At 49.3% G+C, this 16,168-nt stretch overlaps 1 protein-coding gene across 1 annotated transcript in view; it reads left to right on the top strand.

The window, feature by feature from the left end:
• LOC128660461 (ATP-binding cassette sub-family A member 13-like) overlaps window positions 1–16,168 on the top strand; it is a 478,364-nt gene that overhangs the window by 416,348 nt on the left and 45,848 nt on the right. Inside the window, exon 10 of the mRNA XM_053714320.1 lies at window positions 62–167. Coding sequence (XP_053570295.1) covers window positions 62–167 — 106 coding nt within the window. The remainder of the gene's footprint in view (window positions 1–61; window positions 168–16,168) is intronic.

The raw sequence follows: 16,168 nt of genomic DNA, 5'->3' as shown, positions 1-16,168 counted from the left end.
GGAAGATAAAAATAAGGCAACTAATTAAATGAGCCAATTATTTTTATTTTTGTTCACATAGATTTGGTGATGGTTTTTCCATAAAAGTCTGGCTCAAACAGGAATCTGCTGGTAAAACTGCTGTTTCCAAATTTCTCAAGAAACATTTCCCAAGGATTCATCTAAAGGTATAATTGTATTTGTATGCATATGAATAGTAAAATGGGAATATATGAATAGGATCATTTTGTTATTATCTTGTTTTATTCGTATTCAATTATCGTTTTTCCTTTTTTGTTAATTCTTAGTAGCGTATAAAGTAAAAATATCATTTTATTACAAGATCGTTTATATGTATGTGAATTGCTTAATGTATACAAATGTATCGACCAAAATCAAAAGGAGTATTGTTCCTATAAGTAGAAGGGTATAAATATCCAGATTATGCTCACATCCAGTCATCTTGACAAAGGCATTTTTATGCTGAAACGCATAGAAAGTGACTTCTGTGAGAATCTAATTTGCTGGTGTAACTGAAATACAACCAGTGGTATTTCCAAGAAAAGATACAACCACTTTGTATCGAAGTTGGATACAAAAAAAGCCTTTGAACTACAACCATTTTCCCTATTTGTCTGCAAAGATCACATGACAGCCCACGTGGAGTAACCACTAACGGTTAGGAATAACGCAACGATGCCGACTCTAGTGGAAGATCTTCACAAATACAAAGGCAAGGAATACCTACCAGAGAAGGGTACTAACTCATCAGAAGTCTGGTAAGGCAAAACACATACAAAACATTCGACTTGCTAGAGATTCTAAGGATTCATAAACACTACCATTAGGATTACTCTGTTTTGTGAGACTCATAAGTCTACTACCAGGCTATAAGATAGCTCATTCTGCAGCTAATTGTCAATGTCCATGCTGCAGGATACACAACTAGCTGCATTGGTACAGCATTTATACTACAGACTGGAATAAAAAATATAGTTTTTTTTTTGCAAACGGGTAAGATTTATCAAGTACTGGGTCTATATGCACATATTTTAACTTGTTTTTTACATATGACAGGCTGTGGCCACAACGTTTAGGATTTTATGTAAGTTTGTGTAATATTATGCCTATTTATTAAAAACGATTTAGTTCTAACATTGGTCTATTTTCTCTTAGCTTGACAATTTTGAGCGCTACTCTATATATAATTTTGTTTTAAATAATAAAATGTGGTCTTCCTACTATGTAATTGTTTTAGTTTTCTTTTTACAAGTGGAAATGTAGTCCCCAGACTTAACACTGCTGCATTTCAAAAAGTAATTAGTTGACATTCTTATGAGGAAACATTGTGGAGTTTTTCTTTACTATCTGGACAATAGAACGTTACCACATATATTTTAAATATTTCAATAACTAATAAAACTATATATGGTATTATTCTCATGATAATTTTTGCTCATTGTGGGCTAGATTACAAGTGGAGCTCTAATTTATTGCATGGCTGCAAACGGGCAAAATAGCCTTTTTGCAGGCGCACAATAAGTATCCAGCCATTACAAGTGGCTGGTTATTGCTACAGCAAGCTTGCAGTAGCAATTAGCGGTCTTAAAATTAACTAGAGATCAGATCTCTGGTTAATTTTTTAAATGTTCCCCAAATGCCCCCAAACTTAACTGTTAGTTTTCTTCTTTTTTTTTTCTTAAATGTAGCATTTAGAAATAATAAAAACAAACAAACCCTGCACTTAGCAGTTTTTGGTGGCTAATGTCGGCGGCTGTGGGGTGTTAGAAAAAAAAAAGCACTGAAAAGTGCCTTTACATTGTGGTCTATGGGAACTGTGTGTTCCCTGTAAATATATATGTATATAAATATACAAATATATATTTATCTGTTAACATGTGCATATACATAAATATATAAGTATATTTTCATACACATATATATATTTACTTTTGCTGCGCAACTTACCCCCTTTACTGCGCTACATTCTCATGCCATATCCGACATGTTAAGCTTATTTTATATTCCAATTTTCCTCACATGGAAAAAAAATGTTCTGTTTATTTTTAAATATATATTTCTTTCATACAGGTGGTAAGAGTTCATGACTCATTACTACTGGGAATTAGTCTTTCCTGCCACTAGGAGGAGTCAAAGATTCCCAGTCCCCAAGAACTCTATTAAACCCCTCCCACCTTACTGGAAAATCAGTCATGTCTTTGCCTCCACTGGAGGAAGGTGAAGAATAAAAAAGGGTGCATAAGATCCTTCAGTAAGAGGCCTATTCCCCTCAGAGTGAAGTGACTTGTCAGAGGGATGTAATATGGAGTAGTGGTAGTGTTGAATTTTTCCTCTTATGGGAAATTAGTCACAAGCCTTCCACGGGTGTCTCAGGGACCTGTCCTTTGCCTACTCCTGCTAAGTCGTCAGTATATTCCATATCCTCTGCTGATATGTTTCAGCACTGGCTTGACTTTCTAGTCTGTACACAGTGAGATTTCAAATGCAGGTCTTTTTTAGGTCTGCTCTTTCTCTTTTTCCGAAGGTTTTACACACGCGTTCCCCTGTTTTTCTTTAGTGCACTATTTTTATGTTGGATATGTTGCCCCTGTGTTTTATCCTGCATGTTGGATTAGCATGAATTTATCCACCCAGGTTGTTCACCAAAAATGGGCCGGCATCTAAACTTACATTCCTGCATTTCAAATAAAGATACCAAGAGAATAAAGAAAATTTGATAATAGGAGTACATTAGAATGTTGCTTAACATTTCATGCTCTATTTGAATCACAAAAGAAAAAATTTGGGTTCAGTGACCCTTTAAGGATCCTAAAGTAGTTGAGGGTAAGTCTATTATTTGTTTAGATTTAATTGTATTGTCCTGTCCCTGATACTGTCTGTAAGATAGTTTCTAGGAGTGGGCTAAACCAGGTAAACTTTTTAATCCTTCAGCAAGGTTTAAGAAAATGTATCCTTTACTGGTTTCTATTATTGATCTTTGGGAAATTGTTCCTAAAGTTGATGGGGCCTTTTCTACCTTTGGCTTAGTGTACTTTTATCTCTTTGGAAGATATTTCTTTTATTTCCTTCTTAGACCCTTTAGATTTGAAATTAGTTTCCTTCCATATGAGGATTTTTCAGCAAGCAGGTTATATTTTTTGGTCAGCATTTTGTTTGTTGGTATGGCTGTTGCTTTTTCCATTTAGATCATTAGTCTTTCTAAGCAGTTTTCTTTTGATTCTGCTAATGAAGTCTTTTTTTAGCCTTTTGGAATTACTCTTAAGCTTATTTTTTCATTTGTGATGCTGTTATTGATATAATTTTAAGATGATGGGGTAGGTTTATGAAAGAGTGAGCCGACATGATATGATGTAGCTTACGCTGTCAGCATTTATCATAGCAACAGCAGTTCTTGTGAACTGCTGGTTCAATGCGCCCCCTGCAGATTTGCGGCAAATTGGCCGCTTGCAGCGGATGTCGATCAACCCGATCGTATTCGATGTTGGATATCTAATTTGCATATCTTAAGCAGAATCCTCTTCTGCATTGGTAACAGTGTATATGGAGTGTTACTGTGTAAAAAAGCAAGTGGGGGTACATGCTTATATGTGCTAATTTCCTATGCAACAATTTATATTGATTTACTTTTGAGACATGGAGGATTTTAATCTCAGACTTTTATCTCCACCATAATTTTAATTAATTTTGATTTTATCCCTGAAATGAGCTTTACCTAAGAAGCAATCAGAAATCTATTTGCTATTGAAGAGTTCTAACAAGAACGAAACAGGCTGTATATTGGTAATTTCTGTATTGCTGCATTCTCCCTATTAGGGAATCACTGTGTGTTAGCACAATATGAAGCAAAAAAATCTGAGACGTTGGATATCTAATTTGCATGGGTAAAAGCAAGCGGGGATACTTGCCTAGAGGTGCTAATTTCCTATGCAACAATTTATATTGATTTATATATATATATATATATATATATATATATATATACTGTATATATATTGGATATTTAAGAGCTAAATCAGTTTAAAATTGAAACTCTTTGGATCATTCTGTTTTCACTGTAGGTCAGTTTATGCCCACATTAGATTCTAAGGGAGCGTACCTTCATGTTTCCAATTCTGGGAACATAATTTTTTATTTAGGTTTGTTTTTCTAGACAATCTCTTAAGGGTCAAATCACCATGACTTCATTTCCACCTTACCCAATAAAAACACAGACACATAGTTGGAGGTATAAGACCGTGAAGCAAGGTCGCGTTTATTAAACAAAACCAGGCAAATTCTAAACTTATTTAACTTGTGAAGCATAAGGCTTATATCAATAGGTGGCGGCATCTGAGACTAATCTATATCCTAAAACTAGCAATAACTTAGTATCTACAGCAAGCGTAGTGAGGTCACCGGCCCAGATCGGTTGTCGCAATGCTCCTGCCGAACATTGCCCTTCAAAGGCTGGCATCATCCACAAGGGGTTTCTAGGTCAGCAGGCCCGCGGAGAGAGGCGTTACAAGCTGCGACTTGCAACATCATGCCCCTCCCATTAGCTCGACCACACCCTCGCGGAAACCATAAAAATAATTCGGCCGGGACCCCGCCACAAGAGATACTGCATATATGCCCGCACAATGGAGCTCTTGCCTCCACCCCAAGAGGCTAGCTATAAAACATGCCTCCTAATAGCACCAGACAAATTAGCCACAAATAACTCTAAGCCCTCTTCCGTTAAATGGACCCCGTCCGGCCTATACAGCGGCTTGCAGCCCCCCAAAATGTTATCGTGCCTGATTGTAAAACCACCTTCCTCCACGATCAACCTCCCCACATCTCTGTTCAGCTTTTTCCGGATACGGTAAGCAGAACGGTGCACCCTCACATGTCGCCACTGCAAGCGAGCAATTACGTTCGACCAAGCCACTCGCACCCCTGGAAAATGAGCTTTCAACCACCTCACATCCGACTGGATGATAGCCACCAAGTCCAACACAGGCAAACGCCCCACATCATTGCCCCCCAGATGCAGCACTATCAAGGAAGGCCGCCCCCAATGAAGGAAGGCCTCCTCCAAACAAGCCGGCAAGTCACTCCACAACATTCCCCTCTTCCCCAGCAATCTAATGGAAACCGCATCTGGATGAAATCCCAGCTGCTGGCCGCCCGGGCGCTTCAAAGCGTGAATGGCCGCCCAGTGGACGTACGAGTGGCCAACTATCCACGCTCTACAAGGAGGGGTTCTTAAACCTAAAATAAACGAGAACCATCATTACTAAAAAACGGAAACACACGCCTATAATTCTATACTGTCTATACTTTACCCTTAAGGGGTCTAATGTACAACCTATACCTTTTGGAACTCCACCTCCCTAGTCTCTTAATCTCCCGTTCTGATGCCCCAGCCGCAGCCGCGCTGGTGGCCGCTCCGATGCGAAAGGAGTGTGGCGCAATAACCCCGGGGTCTAGGCCAACCCGCTTAGCAGCTTCCTCCAACACCCGCCTAAACTGAAACCGAGACAAACTAGACCCATCCGCATGCATGAAAAACTGCCCAGGAGTCGCCGGCCTCCTAGCCAAGAACTCGGACGAGAGCCGGACGGGGCAACACTCCGAATAATCCTGTTTCTGTATGGACAACCACACACCTTTCTTCTCCTGATCGGTCTTTGATCTGGGAATAAACAACAATAGTGCCTGCATGTCAAACCTGACATGCTGCACTTGGATACCACAACCTGCTGAGGACCTGGTCGGACTGACTAGCTCACCAATCCTCAAAGCCCCAAAGAAAGCAACCGCAAACGCCGCCCTGAACAGACCTACCTCATACTCATCTGCACATACCTCCGGAAGCGCCGCTAGCAGGGCCCAAAGCCGCTGCACCGTAATGGGCTCCCGCCTATCCGCTACCTTTGCTTCAATTCTACCCCAACCTTTCATTACCTGCCTAACGAGAAAGGTATTCGTCCCATCTGGGATACCCTTCCACTTAGCAAAGAAAGACAAGGCTGCCAGCCTCCCCTGCATCGACCCTTTCTTGCAGCCAGCCTCCTTCAAACACACCATCCATTCAAGCAACAAAGTCGGTGATCCGGATTCCACCGGAACACCCTTACCCCTGAGGAAGACTTCCCATTCTGCCCAGTATTTGACGTAGGCTCTCCAGGTAGCAGGCGCCAGCAACGCCTGTACCAACAAAGTCAGCACGTCCCCCCTTTCCGCCACCTGCCAAAGAAAGGAAGGACAAGGAGTACCAACCCTTGCCGCCCCCGGTGCCAATCTCCTAAATGCCTCCCACTGGCCCCGGGACAGCGCATCCGCCAATACATTATTGACCCCGGGCACGTGCCGTGCCCTAAAGTCAATGTTGTGCCGCAGGCATCGCAGTACTAACCATCTAAGGTAACGTACTACAATAGGGGAAGAGGCAGAAAGGTTGTTGATTGCGAACACGACGCTCATATTATCACACCAGAATATCACGTCCCTATCCGCCAGCTGCTGCCCCCATAATTCAACGGCCACTACGATGGGGAACAACTCCAGGAGTGTAAGATTCCTGGTCCATCCCTTCTCAACCCAGGCCAGAGGCCATTCCTCGGCACTCCACGCGCCGCTGAAGTAAGCCCCATAACCTAGAGCCCCGGCCGCGTCTGTGAACAAATGCAAAGCCTGACTAGAAGTCCTTTCCTGTCTCCACAACAAGACACCGTTGAAATCCACCAGGAACAACTCCCAGACTCTCAAGTCCTCTCTCATATCTGAGGACACCACACACGCCTTGCGACCCCCGCTACTTCCCTTCAGCGGGCCTTCCAACCTCCTGTTGAACACCCTGCCCATTGGGATCACCTTGCAAGCGAAATTCAACAGACCCAGTAACGACTGTAACTCCCTTATCGCGAGCCGGTCAGCCGCCGCGGCCGAAGTAACCGCTGCGAGCATACGCTCCACCTTGTCCTCTGGCAGCCTGCACCTCCGCTCTACGGTATCGATCTCGATTCCCAGAAACGTCAAGCGAGTGCATGGCCCCTGGGTCTTGTCTTCCGCCAATGGTACCCCGAAATGCGCAAATAAGGCCCTCATTACCGACATAAGCTGTGCGCATTCTGCCGCCCCAGCTCTGCCGATCAGCAAAATATCATCCAAGTAATGGGCTATAAGCCCACCACGTGCCTTGGAAAAAACTGCCCAGTGCAGGAATGTACTGAACATCTCAAAGAAAGCGCATGAGACCGAGCAACCCATTTGGAGACAACGATCCACATAATATGCCCCTTCAAACCAGCACCCCATCAACCGAAAGGAAGCCGGGTATATTGGCAGCAAGCGAAATGCTGACTCAATGTCAAGCTTCGCTAGGAGGGCCCCGACCCCAGCCTGTTGCACCAAAACCATAGCCTCCGGGTTGATAGCGTCATTAACTGAATTACCTTTCGGATATGATAAATGCTGGATCAACCGGAATTTTCCCGCTTCCTTCTTGGGGACAACCCCCAGCGGGGAAACCACTAGCCCTGGAATTGGGGGTTCTGGAAAGGGGCCAGCAATGCGGCCCAATCCCAGTTCTTTACCCAGCTTTTCCCTCACAATATTGGGGTATTCATACGCCGACTTGAGGTTCCGCTTCTGCCGTGCCCCTGACACTGGCCCTTCCACCAGAATGATGAAACCCTCGCGAAGCCCGAACAGGAGAAGCTCCCCTGTGCGCCTGTCCGGGTAGACCCTGAGCCAAGGCTCAAGGGCGTCCAGCCTCAGCGGCGTTGGAGCCCTTTGTCCCAGCAGCCCCTCTGCCAGCACCCCGGCCCCCCATCTCTTTGCGTTTTCCACACTCAGACCCCGGGTGGCCCGCCCCGCAGTACAGGCAAGAGTGTCGAAAGGAACAGTTTGCTCCCCGATCACATTTCCCATCGTTGAACTTCCAACATTCCCGGCCTTTTCTCTTAACTCCCCCCAGCTGCCTACTCCCCCCGACCCTTCCACCTGAAGGGGGGGAAGGGGAGCATTTAGCCCCCAAGTGCTGCCATAGATGGACATCCGTAGTGCCAAAGGTCAGCAAAGGGTTCCCCACCATCTTTCTCCTATAGTCCGCATCATAAGACCGCCACACGCCTTCTTTATATGTTTTGTGGACGAACTCAATCGTCTCCATATATTTTAGCATGTCAACCCTCAATTCTGGCTTTGCCTCCACGAGACAGGACACCAGTACCCGAAAGCACGTGCGCCACTCATCCATCGTTTCGGGCCTCTTCACCTTTTTGGTCCCGAGCCATCCTCACTGCGCTCCTTGGGCTTATGGGCCTCAAGCGGCAGATCAAAGATGTGCACATATTTGCCCTCCCTAATTCTTTTAACCATTTTTGCCTTCAGATGCGAATGCAATGAGTGCACATTGCAGGGGTATGCATCCCCTTGCAGCGCCACTTTGCGGTCCGCCAATGCCAAGCTCGCAGCCCCTGACCCTACCTGCAGACTAGCCCCCGCTACCTGACCAGGAACCCCGGCCTGCGCTCCCCCACCCGGAGAAAGCCTCAATTCCTGCCTCTGCTGCCCAGCCACCAATCTACGCAAGTACCTTAGCACACATTTTTGAGGTTTGGACACTGGCCCTAAGAAGTCGTCACTCTCAGAGCCAGAATCACTAGATGAGCCCCCCCACCTTCCCCCAACCCCCCGTGCAATGCAATCTCACCTGCTCCTGGTGCTGTAGGGGGAAGCGCCTCCTGACCAGCTCCGGTCCTCTGAGCTGATGCCTGACCAGCCTCCTGGTTCACTGCCACCACTGCAACACTGCTCACCTGTGGAGAAAAAACAGAGCCAGGAGTACCGGGGATCGCAGGAAAGGCGCCACCCCCAACCCGCTCCCCAACATGGCTAGCTTGCTGCCCACCCCCTCGTGCTCCACCAGCTGACTGCCTCTCCCTGCCGCCCCCTTCCCTCCCAAGTGCCCACGCTGGCCCATGGCCACCCACCCCCCCGTGACTGGTTCCAGCCTGACTGGGCTCCAAACCCCCTGCACTAACCAGTGCTGGGTGCTGAGGATGCCCTGCTCCAGAAGCCAACGGTTGCACCCCTTGGGCTAGCAACGAGGCCAACCTAAAAATTTCCCCAAGCACATCCTGTTGCCCTCTCCCTAGAGGTTCATGCCCACCACTAACCATTTCCCCAGCCACATCCAATTGCCCTCTCCCCAGAGGTTCATGCCCCCTACTGGCAATAGGCCTACCCACGGCCGGCTGACTCCCAGGCCCGGTATATCCCAGTATGTTTGCAGCCGCAGGCCCGCTACCCCCAGCCCGTTGCCCTGCATCATCCAGCACCCCAGGGCCAAAACCCTCAACAACGAAATCAGCCCCCACATGAGTCTGCATCTGCCCGGTGCCTACCCCCCTTTGACTGCTGCCATGCGCCCCCAAGTGTGCCCCCAGATGCCAGGTGCCTGCCCCCTGAAGCCCACCGCCAGCCACCTCCTGTCCGGTGCCGCCTTGCCCGGATCCCCGGACCCCCGACTCACCTGCGCCGACGCCATGCCCGGACTGAAGACTCGCCTGCACGCGACCGCACCCGAAACCGGAAATGCCGATATCCATGCGGCGCCCGGAAGTGACGTCACGACCGCGACCGCCGGAAATGACGTCACCGCCGCCCGACACCGACCGGAAGACACCGCCAGAAGAGGACGCCCCGCTTACCGCTCCCGAGGGGACCACGCCGCCTACCGTCGCAACACTATGGACGACGCCGGACTGCCCGCCACCTGCCGCGACGCTGGAACTAGCACCCGCCGAGAGGGCCTGGATAAAGGCGACATAAGCCGTGCGCATTCTGCCGCCCCAGCTCTGCCGATCAGCAAAAAATCATCCAAGTAATGGGCTATAAGCCCACCACGCGCCTTGGAAAAAACTGCCCAGTGCAGGAATGTACTGAACAACTCAAAGAAAGCGCATGAGACCGAGCAACCCATTGGGAGACAACGATCCACATAATATGTCCCTTCAAACCAGCACCCCATCAACCGAAAGGAAGCCGGGTGTATTGACAGCAAGCAAAATGCTGACTCAATGTCAAGCTTCGCTAGGAGGGCCCCGACCCCAGCCTGTTGCACCAAAACCATAGCCTGGTCAAACGACTGATAGAAAACGGAGCTAACCTCCGGGTTGATAGTGTCATTAACCGAATTACCTTTCGGATATGATAAATGCTGGATCAACCGGAATTTTCCCGCTTCCTTCTTGGGGACAACCCCCAGCGGGGAAACCACTAGCCCTGTAATTGGGGGTTCTGGAAAGGGGCCAGCCATGCGGCACAATCCTAGTTCTTTACCCAGCTTTTCCCTCACAATATCGGGGTATTCATACGCCGACTTGAGGTTCCGCTTCTGCCGTGCCCCCGACACTGGCCCTTCCACCAGAATGATGAAACCCTCACGAAGCCCGGACAGGAGAAGCTCCCCTGCGCGCCTGTCCGGGTAGACCCTGAGCCAAGGCTCAAGGGCATCCAGCCTCAGCGGCGTTGGAGCCCTTTGTCCCAGCAGCCCCTCTGCCAGCACCCCGGCCCCCCATCTCTTTGCGTTTTCCACACTCGGACCCCGGGTGGCCCGCCCTGCAGTACAGGCAAGAGTGTCGAAAGGAACAGTTTGCTCCCCGATCACATTTCCCATTGTTGAACTTCCAACATTCCCGGCCTTTTCTCTTAACTCCCCCCAGCTGCCTACTCCCCCCGACCCTTCCACCTGAAGGGGGGGAAGGGGAGCATTCAGCCCCCAAGCGCTGCCATAGATGGACATCCGTAGTGCCAAAGGTCAGCAAAGGGTTCCCCACCATCTTTCTCCTATAGTCTGCATCATAAGACCGCCACACGCCTTCTTTATATGTTTTGTGGACGAACTCAATCGTCTCCATATTTTTTAGCACGTCAACCCTCAATTCTGGCTTTGCCTCCACGAGACAGGACGCCAGTACCCGAAAGCACGTGCGCCACTCATCCATCGTTTCGGGCCTCTTCACCTTTTTTGGTCCCGAGCCATCCTCACTGCGCTCCTTGGCCTTATGGGCCTCGAGCGACAGATCAAAGATGTGCACATATTTGCCCTCCCTAATTCTTTTAACCATTTTTGCCTTCAGATGCGAATGCAATGAGTGCACATTGCAGGGGTATGCATCCCCCTGCAGCGCCACTTTGCGGTTCGCCAATGCCAAGCTCGCAGCCCCTGATCCTACCTGCAGACTAGCCCCCGCTACCTGACCAGGAACCCCGGCATGCGCTCCCCCACCCGGAGAAAGCCTCAATTCCTGCCTCTGCTGCCCAGCCACCAATCTACGCAAGTACCTTAGCACACGTTTTTGAGGTTTGGACACTGGCCCTAAGGAGTCGTCACTCTCAGAGCCAGAATCACTAGATAAGCCCCCCCACCTTCCCCCAACCCCCCGTGCAATGCAATCTCACCTGCTCCTGGTGCTGTAGGGGGAAGCGCCTCCTGACCAGCTCCGGTCCTCTGAGCTGACGCCTGACCAGCCTCCTGGTTCACTGCCACCACTGCAACACTGCTCACCTGTGGAGAAAAAACAGAGCCGGGAGTACCGGGGATCGCAGGAAAGGCGCCACCCCCAACCCACTCCCCAACATGGCTAGCTTGCTGCCCACCCCCTTGTGCTCCACCAGCTGACTGCCTCTCCCTGCCGCCCCCTTCCCTCCCAAGTGCCCGCGCTGGCCCATGGCCACTCACCCCCCCGTGACTGGTTCCAGCCTGACTGGGCTCCAAACCCCCTGCACTAACCAGTGCTGGGTGCTGAGGATGCCCTGCTCCAGAAGCCAACGGTTGCACCCCTTGGGCTAGCAACGAGGCCAACCTAAAAATTTCCCCAAGCACATCCTGTTGCCCTCTCCCTAGAGGTTCATGCCCACCACTAACCATTTCCCCAGCCACATCCAATTGCCCTCTCCCCAGAGGTTCATGCCCCCTACTGGCAATAGGCCTACCCACGGCCGGCTGACTCCCAGGCCCGGTATATCCCAGTATGTTTGCAGCCGCAGGCCCGCTACCCCCAGCCCATTGCCCCGCATCATCCAGCACCCCAGGGCCAAAACCCCCAACAACCAAATCAGCCCCCGCATGAGTCTGCATCTGCCCGGTGCCTACCCCCCTTTGACTGCTGTCATGCGCCCCCAAGTGTGCCCTCAGATGCCAGGTGCCTGCCCCCTGAAGCCCACCGCCAGCCACCTCCTGTCTGGTGCCGCCTTGCCCGGATCCCCGGACCCCCGACTCACCTGCGCCGACGCCATGCCCGGACTGAAGACTCGCCTGCACGCGACCGCACCTGAAACCGGAAATGCCGATATCCACGCGGCGCCCGGAAGTGACGTCACGACCGCGACCGCCGGAAATGACGTCACCGCCGCCCGACACCGACCGGAAGACACCGCCAGAAGAGGACGCCCCGCTCACCGCTCCCGAGGGGACCACGCCGCCTACCGTCGCAACACTATGGACGACGCCGGACTGCCCGCCACCTGCCGCGACGCTGGAACTAGCACCCGCCGAGAGGGCCTGGATCAAGGCCGCAACCGCCACCCGCGCTGCATCCGAGACAGGTAAGTCCGGTAAGTACCCGGCCCTGGAGGGGGCCGCGCCGCCACCGGAACCACCAATGTGAAAGGGGGCATTCTGTAAACCGCGATCCGCATCCCCCAAAACCACCAGAGGGGGGGAGTGATCCACTATCCACTAGGCCGCCAGGCGCAACCACGCGGTGCAGGCCCGAAGGCCTGCCGCTCGCTCCCAAACCTTCTTGCTCCCGGGCCACAGGCGCCCCCGCAGGCCCCGATGCGGGCCCGCCGGTCCGCCCGCGACCCTTGGAAAATTGCCCACACTCGGCCACAACCTGCCCCCGAGCCCCCGGCACGCCCGCAGGCCCCAAACTGGGCCCGCCGGCCCGCCCGCGGCCCCGAGCATCCTGCCCAGCTCTGAATACCTCCGGGAGGCCGATTGAGCCATCCGGAGCCCCCACCTCGACCACGCTGTCCCCAGCACCACCTGAACCCAACCCCGAATCTGAGGGACCCTCACTCTGAGACAGGGGAAAAAGGAGGGGGGAAGATGAAACACTGGGAGGCTCCCCTAACCCCCGGGAAGGAGTGAGGCCTACCTCCTGGGAAGGACTAAGGCCTACCTCCCCAGTACCTAAACTAACATCTCTCCCCCTCACAGATACTCGCCGTGAAACAGGCGATGACTCCCTCAACCTCTTCGGAGGAACCGAATGACGCCTAGGCCGCACCATCATGACAGAAAAAACCTTTCTCCAGCAGTTGCAGACAAGAAAGAGGAAGTGTACCAGCATGCATGCAATTTTATAAGAGGTATGAGTCCCCACCCCACATATTGCAACAAATGTTGCAAACTTACACACTGCACAGCTTCACATTTCAGTCAGGCAGCATAACCCTTAAGACGTTACATGCACAATTATGCCTTCCACTACCATTTAGTTTGTTGCTTTACCAGAATATTTATTTAAGTTCTGCGAACCCTTTTGTCTGTTTTCAGAGCTCATGTTGCAGTATTTCTTTACCTGGTTGATATTTTGGTTCTTCTTTGTTTTTTGTTTTTTGTTTTTTTAATTTAGTAGTATCTCTCTCTTACAGAATGTTTTTTCTTCTCAATATGGTTGTAAAATAATTTTTCCAAACAATTCTCTGATTTCTCAGAAAAGGGTTCTTTTTCTGACAGTTCTGATATATTGTTTCCTTGAGTATCTCTTTGCTAGCTCTAGAAGTTAACATGTCTCAATCTTCAGTCTCTTTCTTTTCTCTCAGTTGCTCTTTTGTTTTGAGATATTTGGTCTCATGCATTAGATGCTTTTTTTTTTGCTGTTTTTTTTTTGTCTGAGGCCTTTTCAGATTTGTTTTATAGCAATGGTGCACAGACATTCTCAGCTGTTTTGTCTAGGTTTTATTTAGTTCAAAGGACAAGTTAGTTCCTGTACTGTGTGGCTATGTCAATGTAATGCTCGGGGGATATTCCACTATCAGACCATACTTGGACAGTAGTCTTGTTATCCCGGTGTCAAGCTGGAATGATAGGGGCTATCCCAGAGCAGAGAAAGTTTGCAAAATGAGGTAAACAGTACCCACACTATGCAGGGTAGTCTTTAGCGGCAGCAGGTAGGAAACAGCAGTTAGGCAGTTCAAGGGTAAAGCACTTGAAGGACTGAAACAGGATAGTCTCGGACGGCAATAGGTAGGGAATCCAGAGGTGAGGCACTTCAAGGGTAAATCAATAGAATGGTCAGGCAGACAGAGTTTGGCAACAGAATGGCAATCCAATATTTTAGGGTTAAGGAAAACAGAGTAGTCAAACAGGCAGAGTTCATCAACAGTAGAGCAATCCAGCAATTCAGGGGTTAAGGCAAGCAGTATAGTCAAACAAGCAGAGTTTAACAACAGTTAAGCAGTCCAGCAATTCAGGGGTTAAGGCAAGCAGCGTAGTCAAACAGGCAGAGTTCATCAACAGTTAATCAATCCAGAAATGCAGAGCTTAAGGCAAGCAGCATAGTCAAACAGGCAGAGTTCATCAACAGTGAAGAAGTCCAGCAATTCAGGGGTTAAGGCAAGCAGTGTAGTCAAACAGGCAGAGTTTATAAACAGTTAAACAATCCAGCAATGCAGAGTTTAAGGCAAGCAGCGTAGTCAAACAGGCAGAGTTCATCAACAGTTAAGCAGTCCAGCAATTCAAGGGTTAAGGCAAGCAGAGTAGTCAAACAGGCAGAGTTCAGCAACAGTGAATCAATACAGCAATTCAGCATACAGATATACAGCACCCAGGAGCACAAGAAGAAACACCTATACTAGGGCACAGTTGAGAGGGACTGAGGCCTTTACATAGGGAAGACAGGGCAGGCTGTGATGATGTCATCACCGTGCTGCAGTTACACTGCCATATCCCTAGCAACAGGAGGAGTGCATGTGTCTATGGCAATGGCCACAGCAGAACAGAGCAGCGTGACAGTCATCAGTTTGTTTTGCAGGGAGCTTCTTTTGTTCACCCTGTTTTGATGGTGATCTTTTTAAATGCAAGGTTTTTTTTTTCTTTGAGGGGCCATTTGGGTGTCTCTGAGTGCAGAAAGAGTTTGGTTTCCTCGAGAAAGCGAGGTTTTCAATTATGTTTTGTACTCTGTGCAATTTTCAGAGTCCTTCAGAGTTGGCCTCTGTTGTATGGAGTCTTATTTCCATTTTCATCCAGATTTTGTCACGGTAGTGGCTTACATCTATTATCAGGGGGAACTCGTATTTTCTTAGCTATGAGGAAGTGTCTTAAATTCTTTTCTGGGCAGAAGCAATTTTTTTGCCTAATTTTTGCACTTCATGTTCTAGGAGTGAACAACTGACGAGAAACTGCCTGCAGGTTAGGTATAGATAGAAGAAGAAAGAAACTGCCTGCAGGTTAGGTATAGATAGAAGAAAAAACAAGACGCATTGGTTGGAAGAGTGCCACCATGGATGAACCTACAAGATGGCCGCCACAATCATGAAGATGAAGAGGACCAACCTGGAGGACTACCGCCATTAAGAAAGAACAGGAGTGAGAAAAAACTTGTGTTCGGACTTCTGGCTGGAGGCAGGGCAGACAGGTAGCTGCAGGTACCTGCTGTGATGGCTCTGAGTCTCTTACGGGAGATACCGCTACATCCACCAGCCTATTGCAGTTCCCTGGGCTGGGCAAGGCCTGGGTATTGGGACCATTGGTCCTGCAATAGAAGTCTGAACATTTAGCTCATTTGTGCGAGTTGGCTAATGCACTCCATTCCACTAAACCTGTAGACTCTTAGCTACTCAGCTGATACCAAGCTTTTTGGCTACCCCAGTGAGGTGGATGCAGGATTTCTACACTCACTGCAGTGACAAGCATTGATTACCGCTTACAGACGCTTGGAACCGACACAGCAGTGCTCTAAACTGGGCGGTCGGTGCGATGGAACCGCTTTGTGGCCAGCTGAGCATTTATCCGTCTGGTGCTGGGAAAATGGAGAACGCTGCTTGACTGATGTGGAATCACAGATCCGAGCGTGACTAGCCCGATTGAAATCTCCTGGCACCTTTCCATGGGTAAAACACACCTTGGGTATATTCGGAAGGCAGGAGCTCAAACCAAGGAGGAACGCCCCCATTGCCGGGGATTTGG

Source organism: Bombina bombina, chromosome 5 (assembly GCF_027579735.1).
Source record: "Bombina bombina isolate aBomBom1 chromosome 5, aBomBom1.pri, whole genome shotgun sequence".
In the NCBI taxonomy this organism is placed as follows: domain Eukaryota; kingdom Metazoa; phylum Chordata; class Amphibia; order Anura; family Bombinatoridae; genus Bombina; species Bombina bombina.
This window is presented reverse-complemented; position numbering and strand designations above follow the sequence as displayed.